At 41.2% G+C, this 23,920-nt stretch overlaps 1 protein-coding gene across 4 annotated transcripts in view; it reads left to right on the top strand.

Moving 5' to 3' along the window:
- Window positions 1–8,325: 8,325 nt before the first annotated feature.
- Window positions 8,326–23,920, top strand: part of Cacnb2 (calcium voltage-gated channel auxiliary subunit beta 2) — a 350,616-nt gene continuing 335,021 nt past the window's right edge. The window contains exons 1-2 of one of the 4 annotated variants that reach the window (XM_076939526.1): window positions 8,326–8,647; window positions 18,740–18,832. In XM_076939526.1, the coding sequence (XP_076795641.1) occupies window positions 8,540–8,647; window positions 18,740–18,832 (201 nt within the window). In that variant the 5' untranslated portion in view covers window positions 8,326–8,539. Of the gene's footprint in view, window positions 8,648–8,896; window positions 9,032–18,739; window positions 18,833–23,920 lie in introns of those variants that run through there. The other 3 variants (XM_076939527.1, XM_034509698.2, XM_076939530.1) reach the window with 3 other exon arrangements.

Below are 23,920 nucleotides of genomic sequence, written 5' to 3' on the forward strand. Positions count from 1 at the left end.
GTAGCATATAAAATAAGACATTAATTCTACTAGCTACATGATAAATTAAGAATTAGAAATAATTTTAATGAGCAATATTTTATCACTAAACTTCACTAAACTTAGACTCATTTAAAATGTTTTACTTAGAAATTTATTAGTTAAAATTTATATAGAATTTTCATTTAACATATATTTTTAATTTATCAGAAAACAATATAAAACTAAATAAACCAGGTTTTATATTTTAATATTTACTTTATTGTTTTGTAATGAATTTCAAATTGTTTTGTACATCCTATTACTTAAAATTTTAATCAAATGTGAGTAATCACTCATCAGTTAAGTGAGTTAAAAATCAATTGTTAAAATAATGTTACACTTAAACAAACAGGAAAAAGCAACTTAAGATCAAAGTATCTAAAAGGAAATTATAAGAATAGAAATCCATGGATTAGAAATAGACAAACTCAACATCCTCAATAGTGTCTGAGTTTGGTGACTGTATATGGGATGGATCCCCAGGTGGGGCAGTCTTTGGATGGCCTTTCCTTCAGTCTCTGCTCCACACTTTGTCTCCATATATGCTCCCATGAGTATTTTGTTCCCCTTTCTAAGATGGACCGAAGTACCCACACTTTGGTCTTCCTTCTTCTTGAGGTTCATGTGGTCTGTGAATTGGATCTTGGTTATTCCAAGCATTTGCGCTAATATCCACTTATCAGTGAGTGCATACCATGTGTGTTCTTTTGTGATTGGGATACCTCACTCGGGGTAATATTTTCTAGCTCTGTCCATTTGACTAAGAATTTCATGAATTCATTGTTTTTAATAGCCGAGTAATACTCCATTGTATAAATATACCACATTTTCTGTATCCATTCCCCTGTTGAAGGACATCTGAGTTTTTCTCAGCTTTTGGCTATTATATATAAAGTTGCTGTGAACATAGTAGAGCATGTGTCCTTGTTATATGGTGGGGTATTTTTTGGATATATGCCCAGAAATGGTATAGCTGGATCTTCAGGTAATACTATGTCCAATTTTCTGAGGAACCACCATTCTGATATCCAGAGTGGTTGTACCACAGCTTGCAATCCCACCAACAATGGAGAAGTGTTCCTCCTTTTCCACATCCTTGCCAGCATCTGCTGTCCCCTGAGTTTTTGATCTTAGCCATTCTGACTGGTGTGAGGTAGAATCTCAGGGTTGTTTTGATTTGCATTTCCCTGATGACTAAGGGTATTGAACATTTCTTTAGGTGCTTTTTGGCCATTCAAGTTTCCTCAGTTTAGCTCTGTACCCCATTTTTAATAGGGTTATTTGATTCTTTGGAGTTTAACATCTTGAGGTTTTTGTATATATTGGATATTAGCCCTCTATGAGCTATCTGAGAGGCCCTGCCAGAGCCTGACAAAAACAGGGGATGCTCGCAGCCAACCATTGGACTGAGTACAGGGTTCCCAAGGAGTTCCCAATGGGAGAGTTAGAGAAAGAACTGAAGGAGCTGAAGGGGTTTGCAATCCCATAGGAAGAACAATAATATCAACCAATCAGAGACCCAAGAGCTCCCAGGGACTAAACCAACAACCAAGGAGGTACACATGAAGGGACCCATGGCTCCAGCCACATATATAGCAGAGGATATACAGAGGATATACAGATATAGCAGAGGATATACATATATGTATATATATGCATGTATGTATGCATGTATGTGTATATATATGCATGTATATGCATGTATGTGTATGTTATATGTGAATGTGTAGTGCAGTGTGTGTGTATATATGTACATATATATGTGTTTATATATACATATGCGTGTGTGCGTTATATGTGAATGTGTAGTGCAGTGTGTGTGTATTTATATATATATACATATATGTGTGTATATATATATATACATATATGCGTGTGTGTGTTATATGTGAATGTGTGGTGCAATGTGTGTGTGTGTGTGTGCGCGCGCGCGCTTGCGCAAGCGTGTGTGTGCGTGTGTGTGTGTCTGGTGTCCTGCTCTATCATTTTTTTATTTTTTCTGAGTCAGGGTCTCTTGCTGAATCTGGAACCAGGCTAGTGGCAAGGAAGCCCCAGAAAGCCCTGTCTCTGCACCACACAGCACTGAAATTATGATTGCATGCGTGTCCATGTGTTTGCTGTGAGAGCTGAGTACTTGAACTCAGCTCCTCTCACTTGCACAGTAAGTACTTATCCACTTAGCCATCCCTCCAGCCCCAAAGCTACATTTAGAAGGATAATGGATCATAAGTAAATAGAGCTCATCTCAGAAAACATGGTTATTGCAAGATTCAGAGTACGGGACGCTGCTTTGGTTATATTGGGTAAGAGAAGAGAGAATAAATCGGTTGTATCCATATCAAGCATGGAAAGGAATAAAAGAACATTGTGAATAAGATATACAGAGTGAAATGGATGAATCTGTAAAAAAGACATCAACTTAGGAGGGAGAGGGAGGGAGGGAGGGAGGGAGGGAGGAAGGGAGGGAAGGAAGGAAAGAGAACATGAATAGTGCAATGAATGTGAACACAGCCAGAGATGGCACAGCCTGTGAAGTGCCTCTTTCCCCTCCCCAAACCCCAAGCATGTAAACCTGAGTGTGGCTCCTCAGAGCCCGAGTAGGAGCTGGGTGTGACCCCTGCATCTGTATATAATTAGTTCATGGGGAGTTCATTTGGCAGCCGTTCTAGTCAAATGTGCCAGTCTCCGTACCTTCTAACTCAATGTTTAAGCTGCATTAAGTTTTTCTTCCATTTCTATATTTTCTGTCCTTTTACATAGAACATGCCCCCTGGTCTTTGATTTTTTCACCCACAGTATGCTGCAGTCACAGTTGGCAACCTGTGACTGTGTCTTCTTGACTCTTAAGGGCATGAGGCATTTCTTGATCAATACTGTTTTCCCTAGAGCCCTGGACTACAGCAATCTTCCCCCCCTCTCTCTCCTTTCATTTCTCCCTCTCTCCCTCTTCTTCTTTCTTCCTCTCTTCCTTCTTCCTCCTTTTCTCCCCCTTCTCTGCCTTCCTCCATACATATACACACAAGTATAGATACACAGTGGCATATATTGACAACATATTTGTTCTTCATAACTATTTAGGAGACTAGTCCCCTTCTTTCTTCTATATGTGTGTGGTGGGTGTACTTTCCTATTTGTTCACATTTACAGGCCAGAGATTGTTAGCCATCTTATTTTTTAAGTTATCATCATCATGAGTGAATATCATAGTATCATTTTGTTGATTCAGGTCTCTTTTTGCACCTTTACATGGTTTTAGGAGGTCAAACACAGGCAGGTAGCTAGATAAATTTGCCAAATGACTTTACCCACTGAGCCACTGGCCCATTTATCTTTCCTTCCTTCCTTCCTTCCTTCCTTCCTTCCTTCCTTCCTTCCTTCCTTTCTTTTTTCTTTCTTTCTTATTTCTTCCTTCCTTCCTTTTGTTTCTTTCATTGAGATTTTTTTTACATGTGTCTGAGTATTTTGCTTATATGTACTGTGTCTATGCCTGGTGCCCAAGGAGGGCAGAGGAGGGTGTTCGATATCTTGAACTGGAATTAAAAGTCACTTGTGAGCTTCATGTGGTGCTGGAAGCTGGACCTGGGTCCACTGCAAGACCAGCAGATGCTTTTAATCTTGAATACAGATCCATCTCTCCTGCCCTTCACCTACTTTATATTTTGAGTCAGAGACCCCACTATATCCGCAGTTCACTGTTTCAGGTAGACTGGCTTGCTATCAAGTCCTGGAATCTGCCCTTCTCTGTCCCAGACATTGGAGTTACAAATCCTCATCACCATGTCATGCTCTTACCTGGTGCTGTGGATCCAAACTCAGGTCCTGTTGGCTTATGCAGAATGCATGGTATGCATAGAGCCATCTCCCCATTTCCACTGTCCAATTGTGAACAATTATGCTGCCTGCCATAGACATCACAGAGTGAGATTGAAAATATACAAATTTGCTTTAAACTCACTCTGCATATGCTGAAGTATGACAGGCAGACAGTCGTTGACTGAGAAAGTAGCTGAGAGCTGGAATTTAGAAGGCAGATGACTTCTGACTTTATCTCCAGGTAGCTATTGACTGGGGAAGCCAGTCACTGCCAGCTCTTCAAGCTCTTCCTGACCACCTTAGGCTCACAACTGGACCACATTTCTCAGCTTATTCACGTGGTTGAATTCTAGTACGTGGAAGCCATATGGAGTTTCTAAGTCTGGCAAATAAGACCTTACATGCATCACCTTCTACTCCCCGCCATGTTCCATCATCCTTTTCCATCCTCCTCACTCACCCAGATGGGAATAAGATTGGCCATCCCGGTAGCTGGACTAGAAACCATTTTAGTAGTTAATCACTCAAATCCTGGTGCTCACATATGAACAAGAAGCAGAACCACTTCTGATGGAGCAGTACCCCAGTATCAGAAGAATCATTTCTTTATACTGCTTCAAATATTTAGGGCTCAGCCCTGACATTTGACCTAATCTCATTAACATATAAGATATTCATCTCTACTGTGCAGGCAAAATAATGTCCTGAACTTGACACTTCTTTTGTAAACAAGAGTATAAAGAATTATTTGATACGACTCAGTATGAAGCCAGTCAGATGTCAAATAAGTGTGTTTTGTGAACTGAGAAGTGCTATGTGAATACTTTTGGCAGGGAGGTAAATCTAAGAACTTATGAAATTTAAAATCTTGGAAGTCTTTTCTAAGGGAGAAGAAGAATCTTCACCTTTTCCACTTGCCTATTTTAGTTTTGGCCTTCACTATACATACACAAGTCTTTTATACTGGATATGCTTGCAGGTTATTTGTTTTAATATAACATTTTATAATTCAGGGTCCTTGTTTAATATTATAGTTCTATGAAAAGCCTGTGTTTGTCTTCACAGAAATCATCCTACTAAGTTAGGACCTCGGTCAACAAATCTCATGCAGAGGCTATTCAGAGTGGCAGAAATCCAGAAATGTGAGGTGCAGAACGGTCTCGGTAAAATGAGGAATCACACATGGTGAGGTTTGTTGTTTTTCCAACGAGCATCACTTCAAGGACTTCAGTGGAGTCACAGATCTTCAGCTGCAAAAGGAGAGGTGAAGTGATCGTCATCGTGGATTCTTTCACATCGTGGGACAGAAACTTCCTCTTAAACTCTTCATTGCCTTGGCAGCCAGTGTTCTTACCAGTGACCCTTTCCTCATTTCAGAGTATGCCCAGAATATGTGTGTTCGTTCCAAAGACTAATGAGCACAGGGATGCTAACCAGCAGCTTGGAGAAATCAGTCATCTGAATGCCTCCAATGTAATCATAAGTCCAGCGTTGCAGGAATCTCTTGCATTTCTGTAACTTTTAATGTGAAAAGGCTCACCCTTTACTTACCAAAAATGTCCACTTTCACTTTCAGCTCTTAAATGTTACACCAAGTCAATGTGTGTTAAGAATAAGAAAATAGGCCATGTAGAAAGCATTTAATGATGACTATGCTACATTTTCTAAACCTTCTTATTTTGTTTTTATTCTGAGTTTGCTTTGTTTAAAGAACTCACGTTTTGCTACTTTTTTCCATGATAACTTTTATAAGCCAGACAAATGTCTGAATGGTAGACTGTACTTTGTATCCAATACATGCTAATTAAATAAGAATGGGTTATAAAGGAAGAAATAATGTTCTCACAAGACTCATGATTAAGTAAGTAAGTGGTTGTCATCATGAGTTTACACAATGTTTAAAAACACATGAAGACAGAACATGCATCATTCAACCATTTATTCACATACTAAAGTTTTTCTAGCCACAATGCCCTGCAAATATGGAACACTGTCCTTAGTCCTAAGGATAAAATGTGGTGACTCCAACTGTTGCCTTCAAGGAGTGTCTGCCTAGTGCTGGAAATTCGTACGACCTTAAAGGACTCAGTATCACAAATTACAGGAAACGAATATACCCTTTGACATTAGAACATTTAATCGTAATTTCCAAAGTTGGTCTAACATTTTGTGGTCTCTTAAAAATCTGATCAAAAGATAAAATTCTGCTTCCCAAATGGCCATAATTGAAAAAGGATGAAATAATTGAAAGAGGATAACAGATAATTAAGTACCCTCTAAGATATCAGGCTGATGCCATGAGAAAACACTACATCTCATTAAACCAGAATTTGTTTGCTGGGAATAGAGATGTGTGCTAACACACCTGATAAACCCATAGTTTTATAAAACCACTATAAAAGTGATCACTCATTCATTCAGCAAGCATATGAATTAGTTTCTAAGTCTGCACAACAACAAAAGCCCCAAAGGGCCTATGATCTGATCTGTATTGGCTGTGGTCATTTGGAGACATAAATAGGCTCCCAATTTATACTTTATTAACTACATATTGAAAGAACTTAGAGCACAATTGCTGGATTCTGAATGTACCCCATGTGACAAGTATGGGCCCCACAATACAGACTTCCCAGTGTAATAGATGTCAGTGCTGTCCCTGAGACTTTACAGACCCCAGAAAACTCAGTTTTCTTAAAGAAACAGGGTCAGGAGAGTGAGCATACTGTCAGTAGACCATGGATTGATGGTAGATTTTAATTGGAAGGAAATGCATTTAACTGCAAAGAGAAACAATGTCTTTCCAGTTTTCACACACACACACACACATATATGGCATGGTCAGGAATAACTATAAAAGCATTGCTAACTGTCATAAATGAACTTAACAAACCCCGAAGCTGCCATGGCTGACGTGGCCATAAAAAATAGAATCTCATACCCTAAACTCACAAACTCTCTGCTCCTTGCTTTGTTGCATTTTGAATGAGGTTATTCCTTCCCCCAGGTTTTTTATTTTTTTTTTTTTAAAGGAAGCTAATACTTTGGTCTTACTTGACATTAGTAACCTGTAATCAAAATGTCATTAAGACCGAAGATTCGGAAAACCGATGACACTGTATATGCTTAAATCTTTAAACATATTAGCTGGGTTTTTTTTCCCTTTTTTTAAAAAAAAAAATTTCTGGCTCAATACAGTGTATGCTAGACATCTGCTCAAGTAAAACAGCACAGTTTAAAAAGAACAAGGTACTATATTTCATTATCATAGTCAAACATAGTATACAAAGTTTACCTTAGTAAAAGGTCTCACTGTGTATTTCAGCTTGCACAACTCTTCTGCTGTGTTTCTACTCGGTGATTGCTACCTTGAAAATTTGCATGTACATTTTCAAAGCAAGAAAGGTTCTGAAACCAAAGCAACATACAAAGCAAAGCAGTGTCTTCCGAGCAATACTAGAATGGGAAATAATTCCCCTCCTCCTCCTCCTCCTCCTCCTCCTCCTCCTCCTCCTCCTCCTCCTCCTCCTCCTCCTCCTCCTCCTCCTCCTCCCCCTCCCCTCCCCCTCCCCCTCCCCCTCCCCCTCCTCCTCCTCCTCCTCCCCCTCCCCCTCCTCCTCCTGGTCCTTTTCTTCCTGGTCCTTCTCTTCTTCCTCCTCCTCTTATTTTCCCTCCTCTTCCTCCTCACCCTCCTTCTACTCCTTTTCTCCCTTGTCCCCCTCCCCCTCCTCCCCCTCCTTTTAGTTTCTTTGTTTTTAATTGAAAGTTCACACAATGTACTCTGATCCTCTGATCATGGTTCCCCCATGCAACTAAAAGTGAGCGATTCTGGGTTTACCCACTTACCAAACATTTGGGGGTCTTTAAAAACGTGCCTATTTTTGTCTCAAGGGTCACACTAAAACTTCTCAACCACAGGGGGGTGGAGCGCGGGAGAGGGTATAGTCTGCTAGCAAAGACAAGGTCCTAGCAAAGCTAACAAAACCAAAACAGGTCATCACAAACCAAAGGCTAGGGCACAGGTGTAGTGGGGTTTGAACCAATTGTCAGGTGAAAACCATGTGGGAGGAAGTCTTAGGTCATCAATGGCACTTGCTTTCTGACTCCTCGAGTGTTTTCACCCACGCTCTTGGAGAGGTTCGGAGTCTGCAGCCTTTTCCGAATCCTGGAGACTTTCAGTTTAGGGACCAACCCGGTGGATCTTTTCCCTCCTCTGGACGCCGGGAAGAGGAGGTGAGCTGAGCAGCTGGGTCAGTTACCTCCCTGGGGAGCCGCGGCTGGCTGGCTTCGGTGGCTTCGAAAACTTTCCAGCGCGAGTGCCACGGCGACCAGTGGCAGCTGAGCCCACGCGGCCCGCGCCTCCCGCGAAGAACTTTTCGGAGTGGCGGTGGCTTGTCACTCTCGCTTTCCGACGCGCCTCCCCCTGGCTCGTGCTCCGGGAGCGCCCTCCTCCTGGCAGGGACCTTCCCTGGAGCCCGCCCGCCCCGCAGTCCCAGTCTCCGCTGCTCGCCGGCCCAGAAGCTCTGAAGAGCGGGCGCCCCTCGCCCCGGGCCACCCAGTTGCTTGCCCGCGCCACCGCCTCTAGGCTTTGCAACATGCTCCAGAGGCGTCCCACGCACTGAGAGTTTCCGATCGTGAAGGAGAAGAGGAGCAGGGGACCCGGGGCGTGGAGGAGGGGACCCGCAGCCTTGGAGTCGACTTTTCGCCGATGGTCCAAAGCGACACGTCCAAGTCGCCTCCCATAGCGGCGGTGGCGCAGGAGAGCCAGATGGAGCTGCTAGAAAGCGCGACTCCCGCGGGGGCGCTCGGAGCACAGGTAGCCACAGCGCCGCGCCTTCTGCTGGCTTTGTGAGCCTCAGAGCCCCGACCTCCGTCCCTCCCGCTGCCTCCTCTCCCTGATCGCCGACCGCGCCTCCCCCTCCTGCTCCGGTCTCCTTCGCCACCTCCTCCCGCCCATCCCGGGGCTGCTGGCGACCCTGCCCCTGCGCTCCTTCCCTCGACTCTACTCCGGCTTCCATTTTTTTTTTTTTTTTTTTTTTTTTGCGTTGCTTTATTTAAAGCCAGTGGGAAGGGGCGAGGACGACCTGCCGCTCCGCCCCGGCTTTCCCCGGGCCGCGCCGCTCGGCCGTCCGCGCCCCTGCCCGGGAGAAGCACATGGAGAGCCATGGACCAGGCGAGTGGACTGGACCGGCTCAAGATCGTGAGTCCGGGCGGGCGGGAAAGGCATCCGCATCTTGTACCGATGTTTCCGCGACTGCCTCTGGTGGTCTCCGTTGGGAGCTAGGCGGGGAGGTGGGGTGCTATGCGGGGGTCACGGTGGGCGTGGAACCCCCTGCCTTGTTCCCGGAGAGCAGCCCCAACCGCCCCCCGCCCCCCACCCCGCCGCTGCCCTAGGCACCTGGGGCTCTGTGCCACCCAGACAGTTCAGCTGTCCCCTTTTCAGGGTTTGCCTGGACCCTTGTTCCTTTGGTGTAAGAAGAGAGCAGAGTGATGGGGATGAGAAAGTTTTTGTTTCTGTTTACCCCGAAATGGCAAGCCATTCTAGCTGCTCCTGGGTTCCTTTCTCTGATGAGTATTAGCGGTTTCTGGAAAAATTCTGTTCCGCTGCTCGCTGTGAAATAGGAGATGTCGGTTGTAGGCGTGGAGTGTGATAAGGTGGCTTTTACGTAAAGCCTTGGCAGGTACAGTTGGGATTCCAGACACCCCCAGATCTGGGCAGAAAGGAGTCCCTCAACTTTTATTCTTGGGGCAAGGGCTTCAAATCTGACACTTGAGCTAGTTGGAGAGTGCTGGGAAGAGCTTAGGGTGAGTCTAGGAGAATGTTTTTCTCTGCTTAATGGCTTTGGCTTGCTCATTTCAAGCCCACATTTGCCAGGCTGTAAATTGTGCTATCTGTATACATAAATAATACATAACATAAAATACACTGGGGCGAGTGCTTACTGAGCAGCAGAGAGGTGGGAGTGGAGCATTCTGAAAAAAGGTCACAAATATGTTCTGTGCCGATGGTAATCCCATGTAGTCAAATTCGAGCTCTGCCGAGCCCCCACCCCCACCCCACCCTTTGAGTGTGTGTGTGTGTGTGTGTGTGTGTGTGTGCATGTTTGTGTGCTGCTGCTGAGTTACATGTGTGCTCATGTGTGTACAAACTGAAAGGTTATGTGCGCCAGGTCAGAGGGGGGAAGTTGCAGAAGGCCAAGGGGTTCTCTCCTTCAGATGTGTGGATCTCAGGGATTGAATTCAGATTTTCAGGCTTCCTGGCTAATGATGTTACATGCTGAGCTGTCTTGCAACTCTTTCTTGAACTCACTTTGACCACTGGAAACTGCAAGTTCTAACTTAGAATGCCCATGTACATGGATTAGCAATAGGGGAGGTGTATGGTCAACTTGGGCTTACAAATCAGAAATCCTTTTCCTTTGTGATGGTAAAACAGGTAGGCTTCAGTTGGCCTGGGTTTGGCTCACAAGCCTAGTGGAGACCTGTAATTAACCAGAGCACTCTCAGCCAGGTTCCGCCAGAGGATCTGAATTCGAACCCATAGGGCTCACATTTGTTTTAGGCTCCTGATTTTATCTTGATACTTACCTTGCCAGCTGACACTAAAGTAAAAGATGTGCTGAGAGGCCTCAGCTGTGCAGAGATGAAGGGCTTGAATATTGAGAGAAGAAGGAAATGGAGGTTTATCTTCTTCTGGAAGTTTCTTCAGTTTTTTTTTTTTTTCTGTAAAGTTTTAATTCTTGTGCTAAAAATACAATTTTTGAAATCTTGGCATTCAAAGTTAGTACTGATAAATCAAAAGAAAAAAAAGGACTATATGCAGATAAAAGTAGTAACTTACCTCATTATTTCTAATTAAATGCAAGACAACAAATACCCAGTGTCCAACTGCTGTTGGAAATTAATCTAATGTGAACAGGTACAATTTTCTACCTTCAAAGAATTTATATCCCTGTAGTTACATAAGTGACAAAGGGGACATTTGTATTCGTGGGTCTACCAGAGAATCCAAGGAGTTAAAAAGAGTAAAGGTCACCAGTCTTGAGCTATCTGCAGTACTTGACAGGGGATGTGGCATTTGAAAAGACATGGAGCATTGGCTAGATTTCACCAGAAACTTTGGAAGACATAATGGGAGCCGCATTCCATTGTAGGAATTAGAAGTCTTCTCTATGGGATGCATTTGTAATCTCCAGAGCTATCAGAGAGCAGGGAAAGGATTAACTTGGTAATGCCAGGCGTCAGGTTGACAGGGCAATTTGAGGCCACATCTTGGAGCCATTGAATAACAGAGATCTGTGGAAAGGGTTCAGAAAATGAGCCATGTGACAAATCACTGGACAGATAGATCAACAGAGAATGTTCTCTAGGACAGTTTGGAGAGCAGAGTGGCAAGAAGGGGAGGTTAACAGATATACAACAGTTTGGGTGAGTGCTAATAATATCTAAGTTCCAAAGGGACAAAAGGCCATGTTTATGTTAGGCCTATGCATCAGACATTTCAAAGACCAAGACAGAGGAATTAGCACACGACTGCACTGATATTGGATAGAGAGGAAAAGGGGAATGGATTTTATAAATAAACATATGCCAAGAAAGGTTTAACTGTTCATCTTCTCCTGCTTTGGGGGGTTCCTAAAAATGAAAGCATTATGTGAGGGCAGAGTTACCCTGTTAAGTCCTGGCATCGTTGGACTCCTCTGAAACTTGGCAAGCCCCATAATCCCTTTAGTTTTTGTGTGAGCAAAACACATTGCTTGTAAATTCTACCTGAGAAAGAAGGCTGCCATGGGAGTATCTTCCCCTCACCTTTTCCTATTTAAATTTCCTTTTCTTTTCCATTTTTTTCTTTTTTGGGGGATGGGGCGGATCTTGTTCCTTTTCTCAAAGGTACTAAATAATAGAAATTCTCCCCAGAAACGTACAAGTGGAACATCTATTCACAAATAAACTTCTCAGCCATCACTGGCTTCAAGCTGCTTCTTCTTTTATTTTTAGTAATCAGGATTACAATCTTATATGAACAAAGTGAAAGATATAATTCACAAATTCTTCTTAGCCGTTTATTTATACTTTGCCTAAGGAGATGGAATACCCTAATCTTTCTGAGCTCTGCTTCCATTTCGATTTGTCAGGAACAAAGTGGCATTTTGTTATGTCAGAGGTACAAGGTCATGGTAGTATAAATCTTAGAAGTTCTGATTTCAGCAGACTAATATTTAGTTAACAGTTTGTAAATAACTAGTTTTTAGATACAGCATATCTAGAGCCAGAAAGTCAAGGTTTTCCTTGGGCTCTCCAAGTTCCAAAAAGGATGGTTGACTGTATTAAGTGCTAGCTGCCTCTGGCCTCTGGCCACTAGATATGTGCCTAGCCTGATCTGAGATATGCTGTTCATGTGAAACACATACTATATTTCAAAAACTCAATGGGCAAATAATAAACAGGACACGTCTCCAAATAGAATTCCTAAACTAAATACATATTGGAAGGATGCTACCTTTTGATTTGTTGAGTTGAATACAATGAACACATTGTTATAATTAATTTCCCCTGTTCCTGTGGCTACTAGAGAATGTCTTATGTAGACAGTACACTTTCTGTTGGACACTGCATAAGTCTGAACATTGTAGCTGGTCCTTCTCTAAGGAGTGGGAAAGCTCCTGCATAGGCTGGGTGGATGTGGAGCAGGTGACAAAGACTGGAAACAGGATGGTGACAGAAGAGGAAATGGGCTAGAAACAGAACAGCCCAGGCGCTCTGCAAATTAGGCCTGGAGGAGCCAGTAGCCAGCATCTCCAGTCACACCTGACAATGAAGGACAGTAAGCCAGGGGCCTGTTTGTTTAGCTCCTAGCAACAGATCCCAGCTGGTTCCGCCCCAGCCAGTTCCCCAGCTGCCTCTCAGCACACCATAGAAACAGTCTGGTCTCAGCAGCATCCTGAGCTGCTAGAGCAAGGGGCTTTATCAGAGGAGAGTGGCAGCCTGCCTTCCAGTGCTCTTGAACCAAGTTAGTTGTACTTCCCAGAAACATACTTAGGTCCTTGTCCTGGGTGCTTAAGCCTTGTTTAGTCTCCAAATGCAGTGGTTGGGATCCCATGCTGTAGGTATTAGCGTCAGAGGTTTATTTGGAGGAATTGAAAAACATGTCAATCAGAAATTCAGAGAATGGTTGGTTTTGGAATTCCAAATGTAATATTTGAGTGAGACAAATTTTAGTTATTGTACTAGTTTGAACCCTTCTGTCCACTGTTCTGTCCTCCTCCCCAACACCCCAACACTCTGACACCCCACTTCTAATTTGTGGTGCGGTGTGTGGGTGGACTCTAGAGTTGTGTACATTCTAGGAAAGCACTCTATCATAGAACTACATTCATAGCCTCCCTTCCTGATATATAATTTACCTGTTGATGCCTTTGACTCTATTGAAATATATGGTAGGCCATGTTGACCTTTTCTCGTAATGATTAGCTAAATGTGTTAACCCTGTGGGAGAGCAAGGCAAAAGCCTTCTTTAATTGTGTGACCCTCAGACATGGCTATATTCTACTAACCACCTATGGCAAGCACTGCATATTCTTTTTTTTTTTTTTTTCAATTATGGAGAGTTACAATTATTTACGATGTCACTTAAAGCAATTGAACCTTTCTCAGAAAACTTTCCAAGCCTGGCATTATGAAAAAAAAAAAAAAAAAAAAAAAAAAAAAAAAAAAAAAAAAAAAAAGGACACACCCTACCATTGGCCTTCCACCCCCCTCTTCCTTTGCTATTCTGGCACTTACTGGGTTAAACCTACTAGATTTGTCTTTCCAGGACAGACCCTTCTGCCCTGCTCCACCTGCCAGATCTTATCCCAAAGAGTTGTGCTGGTATTGCCTCCTGATTCTTTCTCCTTTTTTGTGAGCTGCTCAGTATGAAAACCAACTGTGTTCCCCTTCTCCTAAGGGGGTTTCTCAGCTACCTCTCACCTAGTAAAGGACCCAAGGACTTTGTTCACAGTCAAGTGTCTGTAAACAGGGGGGCTTAAGGGACCCCTCTTGGATAATTTTGGTCTTCTTGTCATTGTCCCCAAGATGATGAAAGTCTGCAATTCAAAAGGACGAATATCAGCAACTTCTAATTCAAGGGAAGCAAACTAACTTTACACATCAGCATTCTTCCCCATGAGAGCAATTTGTCATGTAAGACCATCAAGCACACGCATCGTTCTTGATGCTGTCCAGGGGCTGCCATGACAACGTTGTTTGCCCTGCAGAAATCTCCATAATTAACTGCTACTGTTCCCTTCACTCATTCAAAAGTGACACTTTAACTACCTCTGCAAACATAAGCATTTATCTGATGATTTCAAAACAATTCTGCTTTTGAAAACTAACCAGAGTTTTAGATTATTCACATGAAGCTGGTTCAGACTGAGATGCAGTTTGAGTATCTTTTAAAATATGTTTGTGGGAGGAGGTATGGGATGTGGAATAGTTGGAGGGTGGGGGGGCGGAGGGGGAGGGGTGGAGAATCAAATCTAGAGTGTAAAAGAAAACATTTTTTAGTTTTAAAAAAAGAAAAAGACATGACTATGTGTTTAATAAAAAAAAACGAATTCTACAGAAAAAAGGATAAAAAAATGTTTGTGTAAATTTCTTAATTTTATTCTAATTTCTGAAACCATCAGTGTGTTTAGACAATTTAATTGTGTGCCTCTCCCTCACTATAAGGACACAATTTAGTTTTTATGTATCTGCATGTTGACACTTTTCAGAGTAGAAATGAGTGACTGTTCCGAGAAGTCCAGGAAAGATGGTAGCCGTTTGCACTGTAGCCAACCCCCTCCCATTCTCCCTCTTTGTCTTTAACCTGAGCTACACTAATGCTTAACTATCTGAAACATTAGCTGCCAATCAGCATTGAGAAACCATTGCTTATGCAGATACCTGGGCCTAAAGAAGAAACTCAAGACATCGCTGTTTCTTTTTTCCAAACATTGTCAACCAATTATTGTTAAGTTATTACATGCCCTCCAATTGGGGAGAGGGTTTCACCACTTCTATATTTTCTTCATTTTAGCCATTATTTTCCAGGATAGAAAGTAATTTTAAAAAGCAAACCATTTCAGTCAAAATGGACTTCATTTTAAATATGCATTGGATTAAAGGCAACTGTTTTTACTTTTGCACAGATCAGTACATGTATACAGTTGAGTTTTAGTCTTTTCGCCCCTATTACTCTGCCTTCTTTTCTTTTCCTCTTCCCTAGATGTCCGCCTTCTACATTCCTGCCTTTTTGTGTGTGCACACACCTCCCTCGATTTAGTTAGGATTGATTGTATGAACATAGGTAACTTATCAGGGTCTACAATACTGAAGAAATGACACCCTTCCTTGAACCACCATTAGGTATTGATAATCCCTCAGGGAGGGATAGGGGCATTGTGAGTCCTTCCTATTACATGATGAAATGTTGGTGAGCCCAGTCCTGTGCAGGTTTTGTGCAGGTAATCATAGCTGTAGTGGGTTCCTGACTGCCCCACGAGGTCATGTCCTGAAGACATTTGTTTGGTAGCACTCCTCCTGAACCCTCACTCTTACATTCTTTCTGTTTCTAACTCTGTGATGTTCCTTGGGTCTGGGTGGTGGGAAGTGATACAGATGCCCGTCTTAAGGCAACACTCTCCATTTAACTGAATAATAGTGGTAAGTTCTCCTCTACGGCCTATGAGCTCCCCAGACACAAGTTTCTAGAAAGATCTGTAGTATAATTTCTGTGGAGTGGGCTGTTAGAAAGTATGAAAAAAATAGTTAGGCTGAGATGAATAAAATAAAGGATTGAGGTATAAATCAGAATATTGTGTTTATTCTGGCTCCAATAAATATGACGTGTACTGAATAGCAACTGTCTATACAAGTATGAAATTTAAAATAGTCAATGCTTTTAGTCACTCCTTAAAGATATGCATGTTTGAAGGAGAATGTAGAATCGACTAGGGCAATCTGGGGAGATGGCTCAGTGGGTATTAGAGTGTGAGGTTCTGAGTCTGAATCCTCAGAATTCATGTGAAACAGGACACACTGACACATAGTTGTCATCCCAGCATTCCTGGGAGTGGAGAAGGGAGGCAGGAACAGGAGAATCCATAGAAGCTAAAGGCCAACTACCCTGGTGTCCACTGCTGCATTCTGCAAGGAACACTGTCTCAAAGAATATAGAAGGTACAGACTGAGGGAATTGTCTAACCTCAACACATATGGACACAAACCTACACACACACACACACACATGCACGCATGCACACATGCACGCATCCACACACACACAAACACATACCTTACACACATACCACACATCAGTCATACATGGCAATTTAAAAAATAACAATTTGCACATAATTTAGTATGTTATTTTTAGCATATGAACTGTGTCAAAAAACAGTAGAAACCTGAAAATTTTCATAGCACAAATATTCAATATTCAAGTATACCTAAGATAATGTTTGTTAACAATGTTACCAAGAAATTGGAAAAATTAATGTGAAGCTTTGAATGTCTGTCTTTTCCTTCATTCTTTCATTCTTTCCTTCCTCTCTCCCTCCTCTCTCCCTCCTCTCTCTCTCCTCTCTCTCTTCTGCTCTCCCCCCTCTCTCCCTCTCTTTCTTAAAGAACAGCAGTCTTCCCTGTGTCTGTCTATAGTTTTCACCCGCTATTCTCACAGGGAAGACTGTACAATTGTGAATAACCAGGAAACACCTTAAGACATCCAAGCAACCGATGAGAGCAAGCATATTTATCATTTAAAAAGATGAAATAAAGAAGAATAAAATCTTTATTTTCTAGTTCTTTCAAACAGGTACCAAAATAGATGAGAAAAAGAACAATAAGGTTATATTTTGTCTTTGCTCTAAAACATAATGTATTCTTCATGAAGATAAATAATGTGTTTTAGATAGACTGCTCCCAAGTGTCCTAAAGAAACATGCTAGGTCTTATGAAATTCTTTTAAAATAATAAATAATTTTTCCATATGGAGTAATGCAACTTTTAAAATTTCACAGGATTTTTCATACCTCATTGTAGCCTTTTTTGGCCTGGTAAGATGGTTTTGTCCAAACCTTTAGATAATAATTGGAAAAGGAAGAGCGTTGTTAAAAAGAATGTTATTTTTCAACAGTTTACCAGACAATGTTTATATAAGTAAGAAGAATAAGCTGAGAAGTGAGGAGAGCCTCGTGTGTCACAGAAAAACCCAGCCCAGCTTCTCTTTCCTTTTACGAAGTTGAGAATTAATCAGACGCCATGGAAACACGCCTGTATTACATAAAGCCCTTAGATACTTGGAACAGAACAAACGTATTTAAGAATTTTTTTTCTTTAATATTGCACCACACTTGCAGTGACGGCAAATCCATTTAAATGACTCAGGTCACAAATGCTCACAGTAGATTTTTGCCTGCAGAAGTGCTGCCTATGTTATGCTTTATAAGTTGCTTTAGTTTTATTTAAAAAAAAATTTATAAATAATAAAACATAATCAAGTAGCACTTTCAGAACTTGAATACTGTGATTTTGAAAAGGCAGTTTTTATAACTATTGATCATGTGATGAAGTCTCTACAAACCTAACAATAACTGATATCATGTCTTTCAGCCCAGCCTGTCCCTTCCACTTTCCAGCCCTTCTGTGGCTTTCCCTTTTGTATAGTATTTGGACACTTATCACGAGCTGTGCTACATTCTCTAAATAACTGTCTCTGTTTCTCTTTCTCCCTGTCTCTCTGTCTCTGTCTCTGTCTCTCTCTGTCTCTCTCTGTCTCTGTCTCTCTGTCTCTCTCTGTCTCTGTGTCTCTGTCTCTGTCTCTCTCTGTCTCTCTGTCTCTCTGTCTCTCTCTCTCTCTCTCTCTCTCTCTCTCTCTCTCTCTCTCTCTCTGTGTGTGTGTGTGAGTGAGTGAGTGAAGGAGGCCCTCACAATGCTAGGTAGGCATTCTACCACTGAATTATATTTGGAGATTTTCACTACAACCATACCACCCTGAATGTGCCCAATCTCATCTGATTTAATACTTAAAAACAAACCTGTGAAATACTATTTTGTTATAATGACATTTGAGGAAACAGTGGTGCTTGAAACTTAAAGAATTTGATCAAAATATATGCTATAGGAAGGATTCACACACACATGCATGAATATTCATGTATACATATATGTGTATATTAATGTGTATAATCTATCATCTATTTATCATCTATCTATCTATCTATCTATCTATCTATCTATCTATATCTATCTATCATCTCTAAAATTCAATGTTGAACTATTTTGATACATACACATTTGGATGGAAGAATAAACGTTATTTTCCTCAAAGCTTTAAGAATGTAGGGATGTAGACATTTTCATGTCTAATGCTTGAAGTGACTTTCCTTTTCTATGCTTAGAATTCACATCAAATCATGCACGGTTTATTGCCAGAGCTCTAAATGTGAACTAGTGGGCAGAAATAGAATAGAAAAAGCAAGTTTGTTGGTAAAATGTTTGTGCTCAATTCAGTTCTGTTATTGAAAGAAGCCCTGTTTGATTCTTCTGTTGTTACCTTTAATTTCTTGTTTGTGAATGCCTTTTAAAAAGTCTTGTATCTTTTGTGGTTTTCCTCTGCCTTCTAACATATCTCAAAGAAGATACATTGCCTCAGTTACTAAGTAACTACCAGTTACTAAGCACTTTGCCAAGACTTCGCTCCCAACCAAGTACTAAGGGATCTGAAAGAATTTTTAATGGTCGCCAATATTAGTTTTCCGATGATGCCCACACAATAGCAAATTTATTACCAGTTTGGGATGAGATTTTCTTGAGTAGGTCTAGATTCCTGTGGGAGATTTTAATCATCTCATTTTTGTCTCTCCCCTCTGTCTCTTTTATATAGTCATATGGAAAAGGAGCCAGGAGGAAAAATAGATTTAAAGGCTCAGATGGAAGCACATCATCAGACACTACCTCAAACAGCTTTGTCCGCCAGGTAAGGGAGTGTTCAAGTCCACCGTGCTGACAAGTGTATTTAAAATGAAATTCATTTTTTTGGTCTTTAAGTGGTTTTAAATTCTCTCTCTGAAGATTTATGCAGTATTTTTACTTGAAATTGAAGCGAAACACGTGCAGTTTAATGTCCTAATGAAAATATTTATGCTTCAAGTGCGACTCTGAATAATAATTGCATTCTTGCCTGGTGAGTTGGGAAGGATCAGCTGCAGAATTCATTATGGAGTAGTTCTTCTCACAGAAAGACAGAAATGCTCCAATAGGAACGAATTCTAGGGTTTGGTGGTCATCGGGGAGGGGAGAGGGGCATTTATGCCCCAACTATGACATGGCAACATGGAGATTTCTGGCTTTCTTTTTATTTTTCTTGTTTTCTTTCTTTCTTTGGCTTTGGATTATGAAAAAAGAAAATTGTCTTTGGTCTTAAACGGTTCCCACGTCTAAGGTGAAATAGATTGTATGATGGCATCAGGGTGTAAGTTAGCTGTTTGGAGAGACTGAAGCAGTTTTCATGGTGGTAAACTGGAGTAAAGTCCCGTCTGGCAGAAAGCATCAAGCTGCCTAACATAAACACTGATATGTTGCAACAGAAAGTACTTCAAGTCCCAGAGAAGGTCCACAGTAGCTAGCCTTCTGGAAGACATGGTTATGAGTCAGTGTTAACACCTCCTGAGATAGAGGTGAGCAGATTAAACCCTCATGTGGTGTGTGGGTGAGCGTGTGTCTTCACCTAGTGCCTTGCAGTGACATTGGAGATGGGAGAAGGTATTATAGAAAGCATGGTTTCCTGGCTGATTGATGGTCAGTTTCTGGCCAGTGACTCTGTGTGTAATTCCTTGTGGGTACAGCTCACTGCCAAGATCAATGATTCTATTGGAAACACTGACTGGCTTCTTGGGATGTCACCAGGTTTTATTACCTCTTGGGTCTTTTATCACAAGCCCAGACTAAGCTCTTGTCCCAAGTGTGTTTGGCAGGAGAGTCTTCTATGGATCCTGGTTTGATCTTTTGTGTTTTATTTTTGGTTTTGTTGGAGATCATAAAACTTAGCCCTCTCTCAATCCCAATTATGTCTGTTGACTGTCTGTGACATTGCCCCCTAGAGTTTCATTCACGTTTATTTGTTGCAGTAGACCATGGTGAGCCAGCCTTATACGTGTCTGCCTGCTATACCTATAGTTAAGACTCCATATGCTTTCCTTATATAGGCACAGGTGATCTTTGTTTAGCTATCAGTTCCCTCTTGAACCATTTAACTGTGCCAAATGTATATTCAAGAAACTCTTAGGCAAGGGAAAAAATCCAATCTGTACCAATTGGGATCTGTTTTGGTTGCAGCTTGTCAAAGAAAGACAATAGACTAAGAAGGAGGGAAACTTGTTTGGAAGAAACATTTGGAAAGAAAAAGATCAATCCAGGTGTGGCCCATCCTAGGTCAATGTTCCACTGCTGTCAGAGAGCTGGACATAGTGTTACAAACTCATGGTGTGTATACTGGTCTGATGGTAGCACACACAGAACCAGTACTGGAGTCCCTAGGATGTCAAAAGGGGCTGGAATATAGTTATTTAGCTTAGCTGAGTCAGTTAAAGGGAAGGTATCTAAAGCCTTTTACATGTCAAGCCCCATCTTAGGCTTGGGGTATTTTGTCCTAGGGATAATGGGACCGACCGAACTTGAAGAATTCAACTCCAGAACTTTGAATCATTGCAGTAGGGTTGAGCATTGGATAATGCAAAGCAGTCACCTCTAGGAGTCTTTGGTACAGGGGCTGCAGCAAGGCCATAGATGAAGCCATGCAGTTTCCGGAAAGTGGGTGAAAAGTGGAAACTGAGATGTTTCAAGTGAGCACATTGTAATGAATCAGAATTAATAGTATGGAGTCCATCATTGCTCATTTAAGCTCTTTGTTGAAAGGCCTACCCTTTTGCCAGTGGTGTCCTTTTTGCCATGTGTTCCTCTTGTATGGAAATTGAGAACGTGATTGACAAGAAGGGAGGGGATTTCAGTACTGCATGCAAATGAACTAGAATTTGTCTTTTTTGACATCGGGTTCTTGGAAAAGTATGTTTGCTTGAGACACAATTATGAGTGATTCGGGCAGCTGTTCAATCATTTAAATGCAGCTATAGATTGCCAAAACATATGTGAGCATATAAGAAGGCAAAAAAAAAATTCTAGTGAAAAGAGTTGAAGGGTAGAGGTCATTTGCTAGGATCTCAGCAGAATGAGGTGTGCAGTGTGGGACAGAGCTGGTACAGAACTTATTCAAACAGCTCACCAGAAACCCGCTCACATCATCACAGAGCAAAGCCGAGTGATTCTGGCAGGGGCTGGCAGTTGGAAATTATACTTGTGTTTTGACAATTTAATCTCCACTGCAACGACATTTATATTTTGCTGCCATAAGCTACTCTGACATGGTCTCATCCTTGATAGAAGTGGATCGGGAGAGTGTCACATGGCTGATGGGATGTGCAACCGTACTAGGTTATTATATAGTGTGAATATGTTCTCTCTATTGTCAGGACATGTTTACTAAACAAATGGCTTATGTTGCTGCTAGTTAATCTACCTGTCTATGGCTAGGAGCATTATAATTAATAAGAAATAAAATTCATATTAAAAGATTTGGTCACTAGAACTGGAATTTTTTCTTTCTTTTCATTTCCTTTCTTTCTCTCTTTCTCTCTTTTTTAATGGAGCCTTGCTGTATTACCCAGTCTGGTATTGAACTCTTGAGCTCAAAACATTCTGTTCCCTCAGCCTCCTAAGTATCTGGGATCACAGACATGTTCTACTACATACAGGATACAATGGCATAACTTAACAGAATTATGCAATTAGATTCGTTATGATCTTTGATTTAAAAATGATTTTATGTAATTCTGAAACACTTAAAATTGAGGTTCTTTCCAATAGGGTATTTTTATGGTATACTGGCTTTAAAAACTGGGAAATGGGTACTTTTAGGTAGTAATAATACTGATATTTAAATGGTTTAGAAGCTGGAGCTGTGACAAATTAGGATAGAGAAAATTATTATGATCTTTCTCACTTTGGGAGAACTAGTAGAAAAGCAGGAAACTTGTTCCAGGCTACTTGCTTCTCCTAAAATATCACGTATAGAACCCTGCTGTGAGTGATGCTAAGACAGCATCTTCTTAGGGGTCAAAAGGTTAAATAAGAAATATGGAGGTCTTAGTTTGATATCAGTGGCCTTAGGAGATAAAGAGTTATCAGGGAGACTGTATATACAGCAGAGACCCAGAAAGACAGTAGCCATGCACCTAGGCATTAGCTCCAGCTTCTGGTACAATGAGAAAACAATTTTCTGTGGCTTAAATTACTCTGACATCTACTATACAACAGACTAACAGAGACAGATCTACTGTGACTCCTTAAAGAAGCCTTTCTTTTTAAACATTAATTTCTTGCTTTTATTGAAAATTGGATATGTTTGCCAAGAAGTGTGTAACTCATGAGCTCAGATCAGTGGGCTCAGAGTCAATCAGGTACTCTTAGAACTGAACCACAGAAGTCAGCACTCCCACTCCCCAAATGCCTCATCCAACTGCACCTGTGTTCTCTCTTTTTTAATTAAAGACAACCAAGTTCTTTCTTCCTGATCAAAAGTCATTTTGCCTCCTTTTTAAAATTTCGATAAACTAAATTGCTTTGTGTCTAAATTCTCATACCCAGCCTTATAATGGTCATGGTCAGCCACTGTGGGCATTCCAACACTCGGTTGATTTTCTTTGCTGTCTAGCATTGAGTTACCTGGGGTGTGCCACAATTAATTTATGTGTTTTGGCCTTGAGAGAACCCTGGCCTGTTTCTCTTTTGAGGTTATTAAGACAATGCTACTGTGTAACTTCTTGGGTGCACCATTGGCACGTATGAAATGTGCTCCGATAATGAAATATGAAATATTGGATAAAGAATTTAGGATGAAATTTGTAATCATATGTTGTGTATATGCTCAATAAAGTCAGCAGTGAAGATCAGTTTTCCAAAGTGACTATACCAGTTTGTCGTATGTCTGGTAGCATCTGTCACTTGACTTACTCACAAGTAGCCAGCATTGATGCCAGTATTTTAGATCTTAGTCTCTCTCTTACAGAGTGGTAGCTCACTCTGGAGTTAGTATTGACTTGCGTATAATTAAGTCATAATTTTACTGTAGCTGGGGACCATCAAAGGAGCATTGTATACAAATACAATCTGAAAGATCTTCTGAGGGATTTTTAAAGATCACTCTTGATGATCAATATACTCTATAGTTGATTAAAATTATATTATAGCTACTGGTATATGGTGAAATATTTTTAGGATCTGGTAGACGACGAGAAAGGCTAAGCAATAAAAGAACATTGCATTTCTCTGTGGTTAATTGTGTGTGTGTGTTTGTAACTAAGCTTAATTTTGAAACATAATTCTTACTCTTAAGAAAATGAATGCCTGCAGGTAAGTTTCTGCTTTAGGCGTTGAGGTGAAGTTACAGCAGCTTCATCCCCAGGCCTGAGTTCCCAGCCAATCAATCATCGTTCTGACCTTGGGAACTTATTTGAAGTCAGTGATATTTCTGGGATATTAAGGATGATGTATGCCCAGTTGAAAAGTCTCTCTCTCTCTCTCTCTCTCTCTCTCTCTCTCTCTCTCTCTCTCTCTCTCTCTCTCTCGTACATCAGTTTCATGCTAGAGCTGGGCCTGGTGTTGTGTCGTGAAGAAACTTTTGCCCACAGGTTTGTTGGTATATTACAAACATCAGTGGGTTTTCTCAAGAAATGATGTTGAGATAAAGATTATTCTAGGTTGTCCATTCTTTCTATGAGCTTGTTTTGATGAGATGGACCAGCTAATTTACTGTATTAAATATTTCAAGGAAAAGTCCTGTCCCGACTTGCAGTTTTGTAAAGTATTCACTGGAAAGAAAGTGAATTGTGTGTTTATTTTGTCTCACTCATATTGTGTGTAAAATATTACCTTCACATGCTCTCTGGGCACAATATCTTGAACTCATGATTTTCCTATTTTTTCTGTTAAAAGAATTATGGTATTGTGTATT

This window comes from Arvicanthis niloticus, chromosome 8, assembly GCF_011762505.2.
Source record: "Arvicanthis niloticus isolate mArvNil1 chromosome 8, mArvNil1.pat.X, whole genome shotgun sequence".
Classification (NCBI taxonomy): Eukaryota; Metazoa; Chordata; class Mammalia; order Rodentia; family Muridae; genus Arvicanthis; species Arvicanthis niloticus.